General features: G+C 50.5%; 2 protein-coding genes across 2 annotated transcripts in view; one reads left to right on the top strand and one right to left on the bottom strand.

Annotated features, from left to right (window-relative positions):
• The window catches only part of LOC127026358 (guanine nucleotide-binding protein G(i) subunit alpha-3), a 378,524-nt gene that overhangs the window by 264,305 nt on the left and 97,756 nt on the right, over positions 1 to 16,463 (top strand). The gene's annotated exons all lie outside the window — the stretch shown is intronic.
• On the bottom strand, positions 1,861 to 16,198 carry LOC127026350 (cryptochrome-1-like). Its single transcript, XM_050911546.1, has 12 exons — positions 16,152 to 16,198; positions 15,006 to 15,192; positions 11,262 to 11,740; positions 10,207 to 10,323; positions 8,348 to 8,495; positions 7,610 to 7,750; positions 6,586 to 6,756; positions 6,281 to 6,421; positions 5,629 to 5,780; positions 4,542 to 4,639; positions 3,899 to 4,009; positions 1,861 to 2,744 (listed from the first exon to the last, which is right to left on the bottom strand). Exons 3-12 carry the CDS (start codon positions 11,672 to 11,674, stop codon positions 2,581 to 2,583), a joined length of 1,656 nt encoding a protein of 551 aa, XP_050767503.1. The 5' UTR covers positions 11,675 to 11,740; positions 15,006 to 15,192; positions 16,152 to 16,198; the 3' UTR covers positions 1,861 to 2,580.

Genomic DNA, 16,463 nt, shown 5'->3' with positions numbered 1-16,463 from the left:
CCAAAGGGAACGAGATCAGAAAAGACACCTAAAGCGCTAACTCACAACCCCCAAAATGTAAACTTAAAAAGATAAGCCTCATAAAGAAGGAAGACTGAGGAAAAACATCACCTGGACATACAGAGAAGTTTTCTGCATGTTGGAGAAGAGTGAGGGAGCCAAGGGAGGGGCAGGAATAGCCAAAAAAAAAAAAAAAAAAAAAAAAACCAAGCAAGATCAATCATCATCAGACACCTTTCCCTACTGTAGTAAATGCACTTATGATGAGCCAAATTCAGATATTACCACTGCCAAGCTGGAGTGGCTATGCCTCACACCAGGCATGCACAGCAAAGACGCCATCGCTCATCTCCATGCCCTAGAACTCAGAGATCTGCATCAGCAGAAAAGCCAGGTGCATTTGGTTGGCTCAAAATCTGACCAATTCCACGTGCAAATACTGTTGCCTCCAAGGTCACGTTCCCCACAGCAGAGAAAAAGAAGATGCAGAGAAAAAGAAGATGCAGAGACAAATACTCTCTCACTAATTCATTTTTACTGAGCAAGTCTTTTTGCCATGAGGTCACTAGACCTCAGTCCTCCTGCTTCACAGGAACTGCTCCATTTCTACTTTGGCTGACAAAAGCAGCTGTCTTGGAGTTCAACTGCCCTTGCTGTTTCTTGCTCAAACATTGCTCCTACTCCTACCTCAACTCCTTAGCAGGCACAAGCCCTATTCCTTCCAACCAAAGACCAGATCACGCAGCTGCTTTGCAACAAAAGGAGTCCCAAAGAGGCCTTGATCCTCCTGACTCCTTTGATGGCTGACCAGGGCCACCTGCATGGTTGAAAGTCTCTCATCCTAGGGTGGATGCCACTCTGGCTGCATGCACATTCATGACCATTGAACATCCAAAGTCATCTCCTGCACCACAATGTTCGAGGTGATGCTGAACAGCAAAAGACATTCGACAGCTGCTGATGGTCCTGTCTTCTGCTGTACTGGGCAGTTCCCAGGACTCACAAATGAAGCTCAGGTGACACAAAGCACTCCAAGGTAGAGATGTTTCAGGTAACCAAAGACCAGCCCATTTAGGGCTTGAAGGCAATGACTATGCCTTAAAACATGAGGCAAGAACCAGCTCTGCATTCCTGTGGCCACCCGCACTGGGCTACAGCACGGCAGACACGGATGCAATAAATCCCTCTAAGCGCAGGAAGGAGCCCAATTAAAAAGATGATGGATGCCAGGAGGCTTCAGAGCAGCAGTCATCTTCCCCGAAGCAACAAGCACTGCATTGGCCTTCTCCCCCTCATCAGGGGTTCAGTAACTGCCTTTCATTCTGGTCATCCTTGCAAATCATGACGTTTGCTGAAGAGCTAAAATGTCGAGTAACATCAGTGCCTCCAGGAGCTCGACGCAGGCTTGGCGCAGCAGGAGGGTACGACCAGCCTCTCAGATCAGCCTGCCAGTCCTTGCAGCGTTTGTATTGACTGTAGAAGCAGAAGGCAGTGCCGCTCTGCTGCCATTGTGCACTTCCCTGGCAGGTCCTGCAGGTCACCAGCAGCGTTGGAAGATGCTGCTAGGAGCAGCGTTTGGCCTCCTCCTGGTGCACGTGGGTCCCGTGCTGCTTCTGCGCTAGGTCCACGGATGCTTTCAAAGTGAAGGAGTTTGGGTGCAGTGGATTGCTGCTGGAGTTGTCTTGCAGCCAGGTTTCCAAAGAGGACAGATGGATGCCAATTGTGATAACAGATTGCTCTACAGACCTTGCATTTTTCATGTCAGAAATAGTTTTTATTTCTTTTAAAAGCAAAACCAGTACCTACAGTGATTAAAAACCCACTCCACTCCCCCCACCCCCACCCAAACCCCAACCGTAACAAAGAGAATCGACTAATCCAGCCTTGTGAAACTTCACAACGAGACATTTCAATGGAAGGGTAAATTTTTACATGTGGTACATGATAGAAATTATATCTACCCTACAGTTCTAGAGGAATTAGCCAAGAAGGAGAGCTTTGGTGAAGAAAGCTGTACATCAGCCCTAGTTCAGTGAGACATTTTGCAGTGTTACCCTTAAAATGCATAAGGGGTCCCGTTTCAGTCGTAAGAACTACACACAACCTTACAACGGGCTGCATTCTGCTGTACCTCCCCAAACTGGGGACTGCAAGCACAAACTGTGAATTTAAAAACCATGTATGAAAATCCTTAAGCCTCTGTCTCTACAAGACAGGCAAATCAAGTTTTTAACACTAATGTGTGAACACATTAATGTGCATATATTCTTCAACTGACCCTTATCTGGCATGTTGGAAAGACTAGTATTCATCCTTAAAATTATTTATACAGATGCATGAACATCAAGTGGATTTGAACAACGCTATAGCAACATGTCCTGTCAAAACCAGTCACCACTTGAATTTACCTCACAGCTGCAACAAACGGCTCGTAAGGCGCTCACAGACAGACAATTTCATTTAAAATAACTGCACTAACAAACACATTCAAGATACGACACTTTTCTTGGAGGTCAGTTCACGAACAAGAGACACCATCTGCAGGGCAAGATGTACTGTACTGAGTGCAGTTTGTCCAGTTCAGCTGGCCTCTGCCTCTCCCCTTTTGCCATTTTTTGGTTCCAAACGGGTAATCCCTGACGGGATCTCGGTTTGTTCTGTCATCCTGGCCACTTTTCCTTTTGAAACATTTTCTTCAGAGCGGTCACGCTTTACCTTCATTTCCATTGGGTCATCTGTATCATCTATGGCAAGAAGGAAAGAAGAATTCAAGTTTGCAAGTCCTTCTCCGACTTCAGTGCAACAGCCCGCAATGACAGTAGCAGGTGAAGTTACAAAGCGTGCCAGAAAATGCTTCTATTTACAGGCAACAAGAACAACGCTGGGAATAGGGGACTCTCGGTTCTCAGGCTTTGGCTTTCCATATCTCCCAAGGGCAATCACAACAACATTTACTCCCTTATACCGCAGGGTTTGTGGGAGAACCGTCAGCATATATTGGTTTTATCGGGAAGGTACCAATGTGCAACCTCCGGGATACATTAGTATGCACAGGATTGGGAACAATTAATTCCTTCTGACCATAGCAATTGAGGCAGGAGTACTTAAGACTCCCCGCAGCTGCTGCAATGTTGGATTTCTGTAATATATACAGAGGCTGCTATGGCATACTCTTAAATACAAAAGCGTTGCTTCACTTTCCTCCCTGCAGAGGATTCCTCTGAGGCTAAGAGCTCACCACAGGTCCTGGGATTTCAATTTTAAGAGCACAGGCACCATATAAGTGAAACATCTGTGTGATTGGAAATACCTCATTAATTCAGGCTCCCCCCAGTTTGAGTGTTCCAGCCTTACCTGATAACTACCGGGTTGTTATGCATATGTTTAACCTATTTAGAAAACAAGGTCAAAAGGTAAATTTCTTAGAGCAACTCAGCTCTCAAGGGCTTTTCACTCATTAGTGGTCAGTGGGAATCTCAAATAATTCCTGCTGTGGGGCAGGGTAGATCACGGTAAAAAGGACAAACAACGATGCTCTGGTTTGCAAGAGGCGTGGGCAGAGCTGCAGAGATTTCTGCACCTTGGAGATACACCCGGCAGCCCTGGGGGCTGGGGAGTCTGTTTGGACAGACCTACAGAAGGTAGGCAAGGTCTGCTTTTGGGAAGGCTTTCCTCCAGCAGGCACAAGCAAGCTCCCATCCTGCAAGAGCAGCCAGAAGGGAAGGGACGCTGCTCGACCTCTGGTTTCCCATTTTAACAGTAACTAGAAGAGCAGCACATGGTGTTGGTAACCAAGAGGAAAGACGTCCCGGAAATCAACACAAAACCAACCCCCAAAGCTGGGGACAGCCTCTGCATCGCAGCACGCTGAACATCCAGTGCTGCAGCACCCTCTTACCTCTCGTGAGCTGGGCTGTTCTGTGCTGTTGCTCTCTGACCTGTTTCATCAGCTGCAGGTTGTGATCGCTGGCTTCCTTGTGGTTCACCATTGGGAAGGGGTAATCTTGGCCTGGTGCAACATGGAGACAGCGGCCTTTACAGAACTAATCAAGGATGTTTCACTGGATTTGCACCAAGGCAAATGCTTGCAGCTTTTCTTAAAATAAATGGCATCTAAGATAACCATGTGGCCCACTCTTCAGAAGTGCCTATTTCTCTCCATCAAAGAGTAAGAGCTCCCATTTAGACATAAGCTTATAAGAGACTTCAAAGATGCATTAGAGCAAGTGTAAAAGCACAAGATGTTCAGATACTATTTAAAGGCAGCCAAGCATCCCAGACAGATAAATGCAAAGGCAAGAACTTAAAGTGATCCAATAGTTTTAGGACATGAAGTTGAGGCAAAAATATGTACTCTCAAATTAGACTCCAGTAAAAAACTTTAAAGGAGAATTGACAGAAGGTAGACTGCTGGATTAATCCATTTTCAGAAGATAAATGCATGACTTGTGTTGGAAGTGTGACACTTCCATCTCACACATGTAATTATTTTGGACAGTTAGCAGCAGCAAAATCCTTAGCAAGGTATCCGAATGAATTACCTATGATGCACCCCGCTTGCTTCTGCTCCTCTTCAGACGCTGTCCAGGGCTCGTAGATGTACTTGGAGGGAAAGTTCTTCAGCATAGGCAAGTACTTCCTGCAAAACAGGAATAATACGGGTTTTTACAATCCTGCAGACAAATACTCATACATTTAAGAGAAGTGTAAACCAACCTATGCCATATTAATTCTTGGTGATCGTATTGATACTACAATGCATGGGAAAGTTCTGATTCATTTTGCACAAAACCCCCTGGTTTTATGTTTTGAAAGCTCCATAGGGTGATACCTTCCAAAAGTTAACTTTACAGCATAGAATAAATGGGTTGATTTAAACATTACTTCAGTTTTGACTTCATCCAAAGTATTTTGTATTTTAACATTTTCACTGACATTTCATCCTAAACTTTAATAAATTTCAAAAACAAACTGATTTAAAAAAAAAAATCTAAAAAATTCTTACAGAATGGGAAAGTAATTTTCTGTCCCACTCTGTCAGGTATGTCAGCATGGGCTTCCCCCTGACAATACCCAAAGCCAGACAGGATGTGAGGAAGAGGAGATGTGGAGAAATGGAGTTGTTTGCTCGACATCACCACAGTCTGCTCCTATTGCAGTCAGCTGTAAAATCACCCACTACTTATGAGAAAGCCCATCAGTACCTTATCGAGAGATAAGGAAACTGAGACTCTGAAGCAAAGAGGACTCACTCAGAGTGTCCGACATTAATCAGACCACCTACAAAACCAAGAAACACAGCACAGACTGGAGTGGGGGAAGCTGTGGGAAGTTTTACTCAAGTCCTTTAGAAAGAGGAGCCAGCCTGGTGATCAAACACGGTGCTGGAGCCGACAGGTGCTCACAAATCAATACAATGCCCGGCTCAGTCATCACCGGTGCAACCACGGGTATGTCTCTCTGCTTTTCTGTGTCTCAGTTTCCTTACGTGTTAAATAAAATCATTGCTATGACCCCTGTTTCACAGGTGTTTGTGTTTCAAACAGACCGAGTTCATCAGCTCCTGCTGTACGAGGAGCCAGGGAAGCTCTAACGGAGCAGACGGCGCCATGCCGGGCATCGCCCTACCGGATGTACTGCCCCTCGGGATCCGTGCGCTTCCCAAAGCGGACGGGGCAGAAGATCCGCGTGTACCGATGGAAGAACGCGCTGGCCGACAGCCACATCCAGTTCCCCGCATTGATACTGTAGTCAGCATCTAAAAGCAGCTCTTCAAACACCTGCACTTCAGGGATGGGAAGAGAAAGAAAGAAACACCCCTGAAATGGCTAAGTTGCAAAAAATAAACAAAAGCAGGCTGGGAGATGAAGGGTGAAGCTTGCAGCTAAAAGCACAGCACCGTCCTGGTCTGGGCTACCCTTCTCACAGGGCACACAGGGAAGGCTCTCCAGCAAGACAGTTTGCCAGAAGGAAGATAGAGCAACCCAAAGCCCAAAGGTCTGGCTTTGAGGCCTGCTGCAGACTGAGCAGGTCTCCAATATCCTCACCACCCAAAAACCATCAGGCTTTGGGGACGGGAACGACCTTTCATCACTGCACCGAGCACAGCAGGGCTCAGACTCAAGCGAGAGGCCATGAGATTTCATAAACCATGAGATTTCTAGCGAGGCTCAGTAACGAAGCACTGCTCTACAGTACCACCTCCCACTGCCAGGCTCACGTTTTGCAGGGGTTTCTCAAGGTCAGCCAGAACAGAGAAAACAAAAAACCAGAAGTGAACCTTCATGCCCTCTTCCCAGCTGATCCAAAGGTCCCCCCGCGTCAGGAAGCAGGCGACGGCGTGCCGAGCAAGGTGATGGATCCAGCCTTCCTGGCGCAGCTGGGTCATAATCGCGTCAATCCACGGGAACCCCGTCTGTGCCTGCAGCAGAAAAGAAACATCAGCCCTCCCGCACAAAGCTTCATTACGCTTCTTTCCTGCGTGCCGCTGTGAGCCCCACCTCAAATAGCCAGCAGGGACCAATCCCAAGGCAACAGAAAAACTCTAAACTGAAACGTAGCAGTTGGGGCAATGCATCTTGTTACCGTTTTCCATTTGTGGAGCCTCTCTGCGTCCTCATACCAACTGATCTGAAGGCAGATGGGGTTCCCAGCCATTTTGGTGAAGTTTGGTGTTGCTGATGCCACTGTATAGAAGAATTCCCTCCACAGAAGCTGCCCTTGGAGCGACACTGGGGGCAGAGAGTGATGCTTGGCCTGCAAAAGACACATGAGGTGAAAGCTTCAGTTCATACATACCATTGCAGCCTCACTCATTTTGTGACTGCCAGGCCCATAAAATAATGACTAATCTCACTACACTACTGGCTTCATGGCACTTTACCATGAAAGCCAAAGAAATCAAAGATCCGAAGCAATGCTATATGCCCAAAAGCAAAGCTGAACTCTGTTAGACCTCAGTATTACCTCAAATATTCTCTATCTACCTTCCAAAATGGTGTCACACTGGGATTTCTTAAACCAAACATGCGTTTATTAACATATTAACTGCTCGGCTAGCTGAATTCAGGTGGCTCAGCTATGTCTCAAGAGATGCTCTTCAGAAGGAGGTTCAGGGAGACCTTGGTTTTCTTGGGTTGGTTTCAACCATACTTTTTCTTAAGAATCAAACAAGTTTTCAGAAGTTGGTTTTGGCTTATGCTACAGTTAAACCTTGTCTAAGACAAAACCAGATGCTTTCTAAAAACAAAACTGCTTGAACAGGCTAAACCGATCAAAAACTTCACTTAAACATTGGGCAGATGTCTTGAACTCCTTGAATTTTAGGAGGGTTTTCCTGAGTTTCCCTGCTGCTTCCAGGTCTCATTGTTCCCTATTTCTCATATTTCTAAAACTTAATTGGGAAAAGCTGTATACATTCACAGGTGTTTCACACAACATATAAAGCCACTCACAGATTTCGTAGGACACTGTGAGAAGACATGAGCAAAGTAGCATTTTTTGATGCACCAGGTCTCTACCAAGATGATCCGAGTGTTAAATCCTAGCCTCACATGCCAGACATGTCACAGTGCTGGATTTGCCTAACTATGACCAATTATTTTCTTACCTGAGCATAAATGTTTGACAACCTATAAAAAAAGGTGCGAACTGACAGACAGCCCATACTGAAATATGGGCTCAGGCCTGTGGTGCTTGGAAGCAGCGAATTTGGGATTGTTCTCGGTTTAGTAAAACTTGCCACCCAGCCCTAAAAGGAAAACAGAAATCCAGGTTCAGGCAGTGCAAGGTGACACACGTCCAGCTAATGAAACAGGGAAAAAAACTCTTGGCAATTGGCTTCTGCATCACAGAGGCCTGTTCAATGTCATGCCTGGAAAATGCTCCCACCACCTATCCTCCCACAAATGCCACCATCAAGGACAACAAAATCTTGAGACCAGGCTGCCATCCTCCTCCAAGATCTCCAAATACACAGACCTCCTCCAAGCCCAACATCAAGGCCATGTCTCACCCGTGGGTGCTGTGAAGCTCTGCTCTTCCCAGAGAGCCGGGTGATGTTGTAAGACAGGGAACAGCTCTCTAGGTCCAACAGCACCGCACTGAAGATCTTTTCCACTTTATGAAATTGGGAGTGGGTAAAGCATCTGCTTAAAAGCAGCCAGCACCAAGGCAGGCTTGGCTACCAAGAGCTGAGCCCCGGCAGGGAAAAACTCAGCTAGAGCTGGAACAGGACTCCATGGCTGAGCAGCTTCTCGAGGTCCAGACACAACCACCCGTAAAAGGAGGACACTAACCTCAGCCCACCTAGAGCCACCAGCATCACCCATGTAAAATCAAGGCTGACCTGGTCAGTCAAGTGTTGCTCCAGGCGCTGTAGCCCCTCGGTCTCCCCTCCTCTCCAGGGAGAGAGGCTCTCCAGGGGGATCTTCAAATCCACAGGGAGAGGCACCCTGTAACACTCAGCCAGGCCCGGGTCAGGGGGCCTACATCTCCTAATGTGAAAGAGAGGCCTCTTTCAAAGAGGGAACCGGAGCCAGAAGAGGGAGGAAGGCCCCTGTCCATTGCCTCTGTCGCGACACAGCCAGAGCACAGGGGAACAAAAGCACAGCCAGAAACCCCAGGCTGCACTCTCCTTGGGGAAGAAAGAGCTTGTCCTGCAATCACTCCAGGTAATTCTAGCCTGAATTGAGGGAAGAGGAACAGACCCACCAAATTACAGCGGTCAGAGCAGTCGGCTGCAGCCCCCACTGCTCAGACATCCCTCTTGCTTCCCATCTGCTACATAAGACTTGGAGACACCTCCTCTCCAGCTTCCCCCAGTTGTTCCATCAATCCCTGGGAGGGAGCTAAGATCCTCCTCAGACTCTAAACACAATTACGGGGCACTGGTGCTGCCTCCAAAGGCCGCTCCAGCTCCTGTGCCTCTGGGAAGAGATCGCTCTGGGAGAGGTTTGATAGGGAAGGAGGCAGATCAGCTCCCTGGGCCGCCTCCCCAGCTGCTCCTTCCTAACCAAGGTGGGGGCCCCCCAAGCCCACGCCTCTGAGCAGTCCCCCCACATCTCTTCTGGAGCCTCAGCTGCTGAGGCTTCCCCAAGGCCTCTGCCCCCTGTGAGGCTGGAAGAGCATCAGGGTATGTTTTTTTCCGCCCTGTAAAACACAGAAGAGGAGGTTCAGGGAAGTGTCAGTGGTACGCAGACTTCTCAAAAACCATGAAGGAACTCAAGAGATCAAAAGAGATCTTTCCGCTTACCTGGAAAAACTGAGCTCAGCTCTGTTGCAGACACCTACAGAAGGGGCCAGTGCAGCTCTCAAGAGCACTGGCGTAACAGAGGCCTGCTGGGAAGCATGTGAACCACTTATCTCTCATCATCATCATTAATTTAAAAAGTGCAAATAACACAAATTAGGGAAAAAAAAAACAACACAGTGCAAGAAAAAATATAGGAACTGATCTATCCCAATAGTTATATGGGTCTTATCATGGGACTATCCGAGGACAACGTTCAGGAATTAATGGGATTCCCCCAAGATGAGAAGACCTAAGCCTAGGCTACCGACACAGAGCTGAGGTCACACAGGAGGCTCCTGACACAGAAGTCCCAAGTACCTGCAGTCCCATCCCCAGTGGCCAACTCTCTCCTATCCCAACCTTACCTCCCTTTGGATCACTGACCTCTCCTCATGCAGAGCTAAGCATAAGACATCCTTGACCCTGAGCTTCTTCTCAGGTCCTGAGAGACATGAGCTCAGTCCCTCCTTCCCATACAGCAGAGGGGAGGAGAGAAAAGATTTAAAGCCAGAAGGGAACAGTATGATTATTCCACCAAACATCTTGCATAGAACAAACTATAGTGGTTCATCCAATTCCTGCCCTAAATCTTGATTTGAGAGGAAGCTAGAGCACACCTTTGAGAAGAAACCTGTAATTCCTTAGTCATTCCTCTGTTAAACTTTTATATGCCTTAAAAGTTTGTCTCAATGTGCCTTGCAAAAGCTTAAGTCTTTGGACCGTGCCACCTCTCATCTGCTCTCCCCTCCTGACAGCAGAATCACGTCCCCTGTACGTACAATCAATAACCCCCCCATGCGCAGAAGTAATGCAACATAACATCTAAACCACCCCGTTATCATTTGGCCCTCGCTCTTCCTTTGGGCCAAAGGGGAAAAAGACCTGCAATTTCCTGCTGGCTAGCTGTTACTTACTGGAAGTCTTCAGCTGTAAGGTTTCGGACAGGCACCTCAGGGTCACCAAGCAGCGACAGAATGTGAAGGAACCTCTTGTATGTTAATGGGGGAGTCCCACCGTTCAGGTCCAAAATCCTAAATAAAACAAGATCACTTTCCACCATAATATAAACCAAGAAGGAAGCTGGAGCTGCCAGTGGATAGGAAGGTGACAGCACAGGCTGGAACAGCCTCAGTTCGTGCAACTGAATGTGGAAATTACAGATTTTACAAGTAAAACTTCCCTGGGTGAACGCACATCCATCCCGAGAGCAGCCTCTCAGGACTTGAGACGACAAACTTGGGACCAAGATGCCAGCCATGGCTTCAACTGGGCAGCTCTGTACAGCCAGACATAGCCGGACAGCAGAGTGCAAGGTGCGGGACACCTCTGGGGCTGCCAGAGGCAGCCTGATCACAAAAGTCAGGTTCAGGGCAGTAAATAACTCCTCTATGTGAGCAACCACCTGTGCAAACAGACAGCTTGAATTCAAGATGGCAAGTCGCATCCATCCATTCATTTACGTAAATTAGGGGCTTTCCAGAATGGGAGTGTTAAGGCTGTTTTAGCTATTACTGATTACCTCCCTATTATTATTAATTTCAATACCTTCAGTCATTCAGCTCTGCATAACAGCTTGGATCCAAGCGTATCCAGACACCAGTGAAAGCTGATTAGAAAAATTTTTAAAAATCTGACAAAGAATGTATATAAAAGTCCTATTAAATGTGTTAAAGAATTTCTTCCATTCTCTTTAAAAGAGTAACTAATCTAAGTTTTTAAGTGAATTAAACTGCCCAAAAGGAAAAAATTAACAAACTCTTTAGACTCAAATCGCAGCCCAACATCCTAACACCTGTGCAAAATCTCTTCTGTTACTTCCAGCAGACCAACACACAAAAATTCTCCAGCAAACAGTGCCACGTTCATCTCAGATAGTCCAATTTTCTCAAAAGGAACACATTAGGATCCAGAAAGACCAAAATACTTGGCCTTTTCTCCCTGATGCTTGCTAAATCTAAAATAAACCTACCGTTTGGTATCGTAAAGACTGTGGCCCACCAGAGAAAGCACCTCAAACCCCAGCTCTTCTCCCAGACGTCGTATGTTGGCCTCCATCTCCTTGTAAAACGGTTCCATCTCCGCATCCAGAGTCACTTGCGTGATATTCCACTTCTGGATGTGATCTCTAAGAACAGACTCATACTCTCCTTGAATAACCAGCAAGCAAGAGCCCAGCTGACCCAAGTTTTTCTGGAGATCCTCCAGGGACTGCAGCAGAAAATGCCACCGCAGGGCGCCTATGTGCATCACAGACGTCACGAACTTTCTGTCCAAGATGTAGACAGGGTAGACGACCTCCGAGGACTCCAGCGCGGCCAGCAGCGTTGGGTTGTCATGAAGCCGAAGTCCCTTCCGGAAAAGGTGAATGGTGTGATGCGGCATCCTGGCTGTTCTCCTCAGACGTGCTAAAAGAAGAAGGGAACCCTTGGCTTTCAGGATACACAATCCCTATAAAGAACAAGGTCAATTAACAGTTAGAAACAGAGCTCCAAACAGCCCTCAGCTCTTTTTACCACAAATCTCTTTTGCTTTTTGATAAGTTTTCATGAGAGGGAAAAGCAGAAACAGGGCCAAAACGCTCTCCTCAGTCTCCTCAGCCAGGTCCCACCATTCAGCAAGCAGTATCACCACCTCGCTCCACAGAGAATGGCTTCTTCCCCAAATGAGTCACTCAAGTCCTTAAATTAAATCCCTAAATTAAATTACATCCCAATAGCGCTCACCAGAAGGAAGAAATCAAAACAGACAGAGCTACCAGAGCTCCATTTACTGCAAAAACATCTTATAACCCCACAGATGTGGCCATCAGCAAACCTTCCATAAGTCAACAGCGAGAAGATGATTTCAAGGAGCTCTGCCTCCGTTCATACATAATGGGCCGCAGGGAGAACAGCTCTGCGGGAGCCCTCAGCTCATCAGAGACCTGATACAACACTCGCTCTGGCAGTGAAAAGCCTTTCTGGATTTCAGTAGGAGACATCTGAAAGACATGGCATGTTTCCTCACTAACAAGACTGTTAAGGCTTCAAGGTGAAACAAGGGAAAGCAAAGCACAGCCCAACCAATGCCGATACAAGAGCATAATGTCTCAATTCATCGGTTCGTCATAGTTTTTATCCATCTTTCCTAGCCCCAGGAGACCTCATGGTGCTTCTAAGTGTCAGAAGCCCTCCTCTCTCCATAGCAGAGCTGGGTGGTGGTAACTGCACAAAACCACTCTTTTTCTAAGCTGAGGCTGACGGAGGGATTAGCACACATTCATTCCCCTTTGAACTGCTTCAGCTGAGTTCAGAGGAGAGGCAGGAGGGCTGATCTTGGCTCTCAGTCTGGGGTAGCTCAGGGCAGGGTCTGAGAAACTGCCCCACGACTGCTGGCTGCTCTGCTCAGGGGTGATGGACTCAGCAGACACAGCACACAGAAACAATGAGCCCAGCTGCCACCTTGTGTTTGTACCAAACCCAGCAGCATCTCCCCGACGTGCTCTCTCCCACGTAAAAGGGGGGAAGCTCAACGTCCACCTCCGAGGTGGGTCCACATCTGCTCCTGATTTCAAGCGTTACCACCCAGAGAAGAATTAAGAGATTAGGGATCAGCAAAGAACCAAACAATAATCTCTAATCCAGGTCAGGTCTTCCAGCCAAACTGCTCCACTCACACCCTCCCAAATGGCTGCAATAGGTGACTCGGCCCCTTGGCCCCGCTCAACCCACAATCAACAGCTTTACCAGCCTCATAAAAGATGATCTGACTTGCCCTGTTCCCAAAAACACTCATCAGCATCACCACGACAAACCCAGTTGCGCTCCCAGGCCGTGACGCAGCCCATTGCAACCCCCCCGATAAGCGAACCCTGCAAACTCGCAGGCTCACGAGCGCTGGGCAGCACCGTGCATAGCCGAACACGGGGGTTTGGGCTTTGCGGGGTGCTCTGCCTTGCACCCCAGCTCGGGCACCGCCCTGCCTGCACGTCCTAGGAGAACAGGAAAAACAAGGTGATTCTCCCACTGCTTGGGGGAGCACCCAGCTGGTACTTTTGGGTAGCAAACCATGCAAAGGGTGCTAGAAGAGTGCCCTGCATCCCGTGGCAGGAGCCTGCACCAGCTGGCCTCACTGAGGAGCTGCCCCGAGTCAGGGGCTCTGAGGCCCCCCGCCAGCCTTTGGGGCCATCCCAAGCCCTGTGGCCCCACGCGGTCTGCAGGGCCACTCCGAGTCCAGGGCCTTGCAGCCCCATAAAGCCCACAGGATCACCCCAAGCCCAGTGACCCCCGAGTCCAGGGCCTTGCAGCCCCATAAAGCCTACAGGATCACCCCAAGCCCAGTGACCCCTGAGTCCAGGGCCTTGCAGCCCCATAAAGCCCACAGGATCACCCCAAGCCCAGTGACCCCCGAGTCCAGGGCCTTGCAGCCCCATAAAGCCCACAGGATCACCCCAAGCCCAGTGACCCCCGAGTCCAGGGCCTTGCAGCCCCATAAAGCCTACAGGATCACCCCAAGCCCAGTGACCCCTGAGTCCAGGGCCTTGCAGCCCCATAAAGCCCACAGGATCACCCCAAGCCCAGTGACCCCCGAGTCCAGGGCCTTGCAGCCCCATAAAGCCCACAGGATCACCCCAAGCCCAGTGCCCCTTGGCCCCACGCAGCCTGTGGAGCCTCACAGCCCCACACAGCCTGGAGGACTGCTCTGAGCCCAGGGCTGTGCAGCCCCACACAGCCTGTGGGGCCTCCCCATACGGCCTACGGGAACACCGCCATCTCAGGACACAGCCTATGGGGCTGCCCCAAGCCCAGCGCCCTGCACCCCCCACAGAGCCTATGGGGTCACCCTGAGCCCAGTGCCCCATACAACCTATGGGGCAACACCAAACTTGGGGTCCCACATAGCCCATGGGGCCACCCCAAACCTGGGGCCTCCCAGCCCCACACAGTCCATGGGATAGCCCCGAGCCCAGGGTGTCCCGGAGGGGGGGTCCAAGGGGGTGGGGAGGGGCCCATCCCATCCCTTCCAGTGGTGGCATTCCCTGCAGGGCCAGTGGGACACAGCCGTGGGGAGCAGGGCCACACCAGGGCAGGGACTGGGAGGGACTGGGTACAGGGCAGGGGGACACCAGGCCAGGGCTAGAAGGGGACGGGGTCAGGAGCAGCTCTGGGGATCCCAGCGCAGGGGACTGGGGGAATCAGAGCTGGTGGGGAGTAGGGGTTCCAGGAAAGGGGGCTGGGGCACGCTGGGGAGGGAGTGAGCCCAGAGCCGAAGAGGTGTCAGGGCCGGGTGGGGAGCTGGGACCCACCGCTGGGTGGCAAGGAACAGGGTGGGGGATCGCTGGTGCAGGTCCGGCAGCACTACGGGTGGTGTCGGAAAGGAGGTGGTGGCTCAGCACCAAGGGACTGCGCCCTCAGACACCCCTGCCCTGTCAGGAGGAAGGGGAAGATCCTCCGGGGTGATGGGGGGAAGGCAGAGCAGGCACTGTCTGTCGATCGACTTTGCGTTAGGATTTATCCACCGTTTCTCTTCTAACTCGCCATGAACTGGTGACTTGAGGCCGTTCACCCAGCAAGGGCGGGCAGACTCCCTGCCACGTCTGGATTACGTCCGTTCATCAAAAATCAACCAGCGCAGGCAGAAAATACACCTCGCAGCTGATACGTGCCCACACTTTGGGAGGGGTACACCACGACAGAAAGCAAGGAAAACCCCAAATCAGACAACTGGGCCTTACCTCGAGAGTTACCTGGTTGACGCTCCGGGGTCTTTACAACGTGTCACCCCAAAAAGAGGATGCCACACAATCGCTGATCACGGCTCTCCTGCTGATAAGCATTTCTCTCTGCAGGCAGAGGTCTGCTGGAGGCATGCAGTGGTCATCAGAGCGTCACCATCCGAATCCAGCTGCGCTGCTCCTGTTCCTACAAGCACTGGGAAATCAGTTGCCCAGGTTTAAACACTCCTAAATACCACAAATATATGCATCGAGGTGGATTCTGCATCAAAGACGGTCTGAGTGACTCGAGGCTTTTGTGTAACTCCTGAGAGAGGAGGAGGATCGCAGCCGGCTCACCGCCCTCCGGTCCGCCGCCCCTCGGAGCTGGCAGAGCAAGATGGGGCACGTACGGAATGAGGCCCACGAGCTAGGAAGGAAAACTTTTAACAGTTTAATTTCCTCTCCAGGCACTCTTGATTGTCCAGTTAAGTCAAACCACAGATGTTCTCCTTGGCTATAAGCCTGTCCACTTAGGAAGCAATAGTAATGCAATTATAAAGCTTTAAATACACGTGTCAGCCAGCTGGAAAAAGCAGCCTCGCGACTGCCCTCTGAAACTGTGGTTTGGGCTTTTGAAGTGGAATAATCGTCACCGTTGTTTAACGGTATTCTGATTTGGCAGGCTTGAGAACAATTCCTTAATTGGGATTTAAGAAGAATCCAAATTTTTTGCATTAATTTGGTTACATAATCCCAGTCTCCACATCGAGCCAGACCTGAGGCTGCTGTTGATCCAACACCTCTGTGTTATTTCTCTTGTTCTAACAGCTTAGATAATAAATTAAGTGCTATATATAGCACTTGGTACAAGAAAACGGCATTTTAAGTCACACCGGGAAAAGGGCCCCAAAACCGCCCCCATGTAGGGCCTTGGCCGGCTCTTCCCCCACAGCCCGCGGCTCCCGCAGCACCTCGGGGGCCCGGGGACCCCTGCCCGTGGGGGGGGACGGGCCGGGGCCCTCAGACGGGCGGGGAAGGGACGAGGACGGGAGCGGAGGCGGCGGCCCCTACACCAGCCCCGCAGCGGGCGGGGGGGGGGGGCGAGTGGCCCGGCCCGACCCCACGCCTCCGCCGCGGCTCCCAGCACCCACGGTCCGCCTTTACCTCCTTCCCCGCGGCCCGTGGGTGCAGCGGGCCCGGCGGCCGGTTGCTCCCTGAGCCCCGCGGCGGCTGGCCCGGCCCTTCGCCCCACCGTGCCCGGTTACACAACGCCGGCCGGGGGAGGAGGGGCCAGGCCGGGCCGGGCGGGGCTGGGCTGGGCTGGGCCGCCGCGGTTACGCAAGGGCCGCCCCCATCGGGGCCCTGCCTGCTGCCCGCGGGGGTTTAACGCGGCCTGGGGCCGGGGGCGGCGGCCGGGGGCGTCCCATGGTGGCGGGGCGGCCGCGGGTCCCCCCCCCCGCTCCAGGCCCCGCTCCC

The sequence above is a fragment of the Gymnogyps californianus genome, chromosome 27 (genome assembly GCF_018139145.2).
Source record: "Gymnogyps californianus isolate 813 chromosome 27, ASM1813914v2, whole genome shotgun sequence".
NCBI lineage: Eukaryota > Metazoa > Chordata > Aves > Accipitriformes > Cathartidae > Gymnogyps > Gymnogyps californianus.
Note: the sequence above shows the minus strand (reverse complement) of the source record. Positions and strands in the feature narration are given on the sequence as shown.